Source organism: Paramacrobiotus metropolitanus, unplaced genomic scaffold, assembly GCF_019649055.1.
Source record: "Paramacrobiotus metropolitanus isolate TYO unplaced genomic scaffold, Prichtersi_v1.0 Parri_scaffold0000052, whole genome shotgun sequence".
NCBI lineage: Eukaryota > Metazoa > Tardigrada > Eutardigrada > Parachela > Macrobiotidae > Paramacrobiotus > Paramacrobiotus metropolitanus.
Genome location: NW_026570272.1, coordinates 669,700 through 675,795, shown reverse-complemented (window position 1 = coordinate 675,795; position 6,096 = coordinate 669,700). Strand labels below are relative to the sequence as shown.

Sequence of the window (6,096 nt, the reverse complement as noted above, 5' to 3'; positions counted from 1 at the left end):
CCCGGCTTCACCGCAGAAGGTTATCCTTTTCAATTAACCGCTACGCTTCAAAATTTAATAACAGGAGAATCCCTGCCAAATAAGATCAATTCTACGCCAGGTTTCCATTTTAAGGGAAACTACGACACTTTAATGCTGCATTACGGTGACAACCTTGTAGAATACAACAAAGATAATGCTTTACTTCTGCATCAAAATCTCGTGTTTTTGGAATTACAGTGTCAGTCCGGAGGGGAAAAGATGCTGCACTCATAGGTCTGAATATATTTAAAAAACTAACTAATGTTTTGTGGATAAATCTGGGTTTTTAGTATTATTAAGGATCCGGATGCGTGGAATCGTAAGGCGTATATTAAACTGATGAGCACAGGAAGAAGCAGAACCGAGACATTTCGCTGATACTGTTGGTTGCCGCGGTTAGTAAAGCGCTTTGGTCCAGTGAGTGACCTCGTTTCCGGCAGTACGCGGTTTGTTGTCACCGTAAACACAGTGGTTATTAGCCAACTGACTATCGTACATTCGAGCCAAGTATGGAATCTGGTGTGGGAATTTCCAGTTGATTTGGAGAATAAAGATTTTTCCACGGAAATGGGACACAGATCTATATCTGTGTACTCTTGAGATTTTTCCGGTATGTTTTATGCACTGCCCAAAACATGTCAGTACACTGAAGGTAAAGAAAGATTGCACATTTTGTAGCGGTTTTGCGGGCAGTTTTGGAGATTTAGAGAGTGTAACTGGTTGCGCAAAGGACTGTGAAAACATAGACAAGGAAAAATGCGTTAACGGTCGAGGCGGGTGCTCTGTACGCGATGGACTTGCGCGGTTATTAATCGAATACGCTCATCTTGCCAGCGGTTGACAGGATTATGAGTAACTGTTATTTTTGACTTCCGCCGTGCGCCGCCAACAGCGATAAGTGTCCAGGCGCTATATAGTATAACGCGCGCTGCTGGCACCAGAAAACTATTTTTTTACAAGATTAATCAACTTGTACTTACGTACACGGCTTCAGCCAAATCCACAACTACGCGTAATGTTATGTGGGGCAATATTAATTTATATGTACTGTACTTTGTTACCTAACTATACTAGCAAGCCTGTAAAATCAGTTAACCCTTGCATAGCTGCATGCATTGCTTTATTTGTCAGAAATTTAGTCAGTGCTAATATTTTGGAATAGATAAAGTGATATGAAAATGGTTCTTGCGAATTACGCCTGCCGGTTCTTCATCGCCCGTTAAATTTTAGTAACTCATTTTCTTCGACAGCTTGGAGAAAAAGTTAAGGAATAAGGATACGAGTATATCATTTTGGGTTTCACTTGAAACGGGGAGCATGCACAATAGGGAAGAAAACTTTGGGAACTTTCTTTGTACTTCGCATTTCGTGCACCAAGAAACTTTGAAGCAATACACTGGCTTTCAGGGTTCACGATAAAATCTGTTTTAAACTGATTGCTTAATGTATGGATGTGTGCCTCCTCTTTTTGATGTAAATTGTGCGGGACGCTATGCGAGAGGTATAGAATTATTACGAGATTCGTAAAAAAACACAAAGTTGACTAATGTAAAACATCGCCGAGAATGCCATATCTTTGGTGCTCGGCATGAGAAAAGACTTCAAAAGAGTCAAAAGACCCTTGCACATCTTGCACAACTTGAACAAGTGCTAGATGTAAATACCCCACAAAACTGACGAAAACGCAAGCATTATTTTATAACATGCATGAATGCGAAAAACTTCGAAGTAAAGACAATGAATAAAAGCTTAGTTTGCTTTATTATCGCCTCCGCAACTTCAAAGGAATTTGTGCGATGTTTGTAGGTAATAATTTGTTGAAGGATATCGTATGTCTTATTGCCATAATTATTATGAATCTGGTATAAAGAGTGGAAGCTACAAAAAATTGAACACCAGGCAGCCATGTCAATAACATGGCGAAAGTGATCCAGGCTTCGACTTTCATTAAGAGGATTGCACAATAAGGGCATCGCTGGCAACATCGAGTGCTTTTAAACAGCCATGGAGTGCGATGCTACCTTTGATGAATGGTTCAACTTCATTTCCTTTCAACTTCTTGTCGTTTCGGAAAATGTCAGTTTTGTCGTTACAGGGTACCGAACACCAGTGTACGGATCGTGCGGGTGCTAATGATGATAACAAGTTAATTTTGCGACGGATCCATCAGAGACCAAATACAGCTCGGCTAATTTTGTATGGGGTATAATCACATGAGCACGTGGAGCACGCGCACCATTGATTTAACTTTTGAGCGCTACGGTAGAGTAGTGACGTACGCTTCGACATGCCTGCACAAAGATGTTGCACAGCTCACTTTCCTGCAAACGACCAGAGAAAAATATGGATTCAAGAAAATTTGTGTGACCCAAAAATTTATTACAAAGCTAAACTAATTTTGATGATTTGAAGTTATTTTTTCCTTGCTGCAGGTCATTTTGTTCACTCATGCTTAGCGTTTGCAGTTGTGTGATATTCCCATGTACCATACAGGTGAAAACAGTCTGCGCTATTACACAGTTTGTTTATTGTCAAATGTGTTTGTGTATTAGTAACTTCCCTAATGTGCAAGATTAAAAAAGTTGAAATAAAAGTTCGATTAAATTTGTATTTCTCATGGAATTTTTTTAATTTTTTAAGGCAAAGTCTGCTGGCGGCTGCGCGCTTCGAGCAAAAACGCTGGTTCTACGCCACGCTTTGCCATGCTGGTCATTGCGCATTAAACACGCCCTAAACCTTATGAATTAAACATGGCTTCAGTTTTTCTGTACCTTTGACAAAAAAAATTCCAAAAAACCTGCATTAACAGCAATTACCGGTTCGGTTTACGTGAATCGGTAGTGGTCCTATCATTTATTTACATGTAATTCACGCGGTCTAAAATACTCATCGATTTCTATCGTAATTAACGCGAAGCGCAGCATCAAAATCTCCAGCAAAATTTTGTTCCATGCGTGATTTCCGGAAAACGGTTCATCGGCTTCGCGCAAAAATTTTCTTTAATTATCGTGTCGTTTATAATATAATTATATAATATATATATGGCCTTTACTCCAGTACCTCCCGGGGTGCCAGGAGCAGCGCCCATGGAGTTTTGAGGAGAATGTATATTATTAAATTTCTAACGTTTCAATCTCGGCCATATACCGTACAGAGGTGTTTCAAATAGGAGTAACTGAGAAGAGTATTCATTTTCTTGCAGCCTTGGGCGAAATATATCAGACCTCACCGAATATCAGACCCATAACGTCCATTTTACTCCATTTTCTTTTAAAATCTATTCAAAAATTTCGTATTTTAATATCTAACAATACGGCGCGAATCATTGGGCGTCGGCGGGATACAAACTGTAACCGTGTGTATGGTCACGGTGTTACAAAAGTAAGCCGTTGAGTGTTCCTGCCGCAGGAACACTCAGCGGCGTCATGCAGTGCTCTGTGCGCTCCACATACGATAAATGGCTTTCTGAAAATTCTGTGGTCACGTGTACGTTGAAGGTTGCTCGCAGCCGTGCACTGGCTGTTTTGCACTACAAGGTTTTGCACAACAGCATCCAGCATCCTGTTGCATGCTTCCGGTTTGGCATCAGTTTACCGAACATCCTGTCTCCCAGAGATAATCCGATATTACTGCCTGCGGTGGATTCTTTGACTTGTCTCGGTCGGCAAATCTTGTGCGGATGGAATACTTATTGCGTGATAACAACGTATATGGACACTGCTGAGTCGCGGTAGCTTTGCGTTTATATAACGACGCACTCACTCTTTTCCACCATCTACCGCAGCTGCTCCACTAATCAAGCCCAACAAGGCATTCTGTTGTTTCCAGGTAGAGCTTCAGATCTGTGTTTGTGTATCGCTGAATAGAATTCTTCTTCGACACGAAGAGAGCATCAGAACCGATGCGCAATGGGTAACCGAACCTGTAGTAATGAAATTATTGCATACAGTTCCAACACTTCCAACAACCATAGTCTGGACGCTGCCTGCCTCCACTACGGCTACTGGGGCGATCCCCTAGCTGCAATCGAGATAACCACCATGGTGGCGGTGATTGTTTGTAATGTTGCCGGCCTCGCCAGCCTCGTTCGTACCACCGCAGTCAGTGATTCATTCAAACCGTACATCGCGAACCTCCTACTAGCCAACCTGGCCATGGCCGTCCTGGAGAATCCCCTGGATATCCTCTTCGAGTTATCGTGCGATCGATGGACGCTGTCATGGGCAGTTTGCGATTTATTCCTGTACTGCAACTACGTTTTTACCGGCTGGGAGATGCATGCCCACCTTCTCATTACCCTCAACCGCTTCTGGGCGCTGATCTTCCCTTACCATTACCGCCAGCGGCACACCATCACCACCAGCTTGTGCCTCACGTTTGGCACATTCATTTACGTTCATCTATGGACTGTACCTGGTCTAGTCCTGGATTCCCTTTTCTACCGAATAATGGAGGAAGAGTGCGAGGTCAACGGCATTGCGCAACGGTTATGGGTGCTGGCGGTGCATATCTTCCTGTTTCTGGCTCCGATTGTCTTTGTGGCGGGATCCTACGTGTACCTTGTGGTTAGACAGAGGATGCGTCAGAGTACTCGTCCCGCTGGACCGGGTTTGGAGGCATACCCTCGGCCGACAGAGGATGGCATAAGCGAGCCTCCTGCAGCGCACAAGAAGGCGCGTCGACAAAACAATCGGGCTTTCGTCATCCTGACGCTGCTGACCTGTAGTGTGGTAGTCACCTGGACGCCCTACCAGGTCTGCCAGTTGCTACAGGTCTTGGGCGTGACGGTAAACGATGACATGGTAGGCGCCCTGGATGTTTTGTGGATTACCCAGTCTATCTTGGATCCGCTATTGTCGACCAGCATTATCTATGACATACGAAATGTTTTAAAAAAGTAGCATTTAAATGTTTTAAAAAAGTAGCGATCATGCCGGTATACGGTACACAATTTTTGCCACATGCACGGCAACTTTTGCACCCTCAACGGCAACTTTCGCGCACCCTCCGATAAATGTTTCCTGGCATTCTGTAACCGAAAGATGTGCGCATCGTCAGCCGTTCTTGCGCGCATTATCCTTTTTGGGAATTATAGCGTCAAATGTTAAAACTTTAAAACAACTGTACTCAGAATCACGTTATCGAACGATTCCCTTCAAATTTACAAGAGCACGCAACTAATTTTTAAAACTGTTTTCACATCGAACCAGATTTTCATCACGTGTATTAATTACGTATCTCACGGATTGACATTTGCATGCTTGTTGACAAACTGAGCGTTCGGAATTACAGCGAACATTACAAAATTATGGGTTATGCGTAAATCCATATTACGGCGCGCCACGCCACACTGTTTAAACACGTAACATGCATTTGGCTGGCTAGTGGCTTCTTGCACGCAAAATATTTTAATGAGAATAACTGTAATGGCGGAAGGTGGCTAGAAAACGATCGTTGCAGTATGAGAGACAATCTAGCTGCGGAGCGCATCTACGCAACTAACTTATGTTATGGCCGGCATTCTAGCGCCAACTTCGCGCTAATATTGCTCTACCTGTAATTGACCATGTCAAGGCTTGACATGCTTAGTTTGTCATTAAACAGAAGCGGTGCGTTGTACGTTGCGGTTGCCATTAAACAGAAGCTGCAGTAGAGCAGTGCAACAGGAAAGGGCGTAACGAATAGTCCAATCTACAAGTACATTACACACCCAACGAAGTATCTGAAGTGGACTTCAACAATCATGCAAAAGCGATGCGTAAGCAAGGCTTCCCTAGTCTGGGTAAGACAGAACAATTCCTTTACTGTATCCGCTCGCACATCTTGGACCACAGAGTGTGTGTACGGGAAAAACGCGCATTCAATATACACACTCTAACCGGGCCAAACGCGCGATTCGCGAATCGCGCGATTTGATAAATTTCTGATGTCTTTGCAACATCTGGTCTGGAGAACTTCTTGAATATAAAAAAAAATTGGAGCTCTAACAATTTTAAACTTGTTTATGCTCGATAGCAGCCATTAACATACAGCTTTGCCGTAAGCACGAGTTACAAACTGATTTGTTGTGGTTTT

At 43.1% G+C, this 6,096-nt stretch overlaps 1 protein-coding gene across 1 annotated transcript; it reads left to right on the top strand.

The window, feature by feature from the left end:
• The first annotated feature begins 3,929 nt into the window (after positions 1-3,929).
• Positions 3,930-4,922, top strand: LOC129592388 (melatonin receptor type 1A-like). The gene has a single exon (XM_055488407.1). It carries the CDS (start codon positions 3,930-3,932, stop codon positions 4,920-4,922), a length of 993 nt encoding a protein of 330 aa, XP_055344382.1.
• Positions 4,923-6,096: the final 1,174 nt, after the last annotated feature.

Excerpts from the sequence above, each read along its gene's own strand:
- LOC129592388 (XM_055488407.1), top strand. The coding sequence starts at position 3,930 with ATGGGTAACCGAACCTGTAGTAATGAAATTATTGCATACAGTTCCAAC.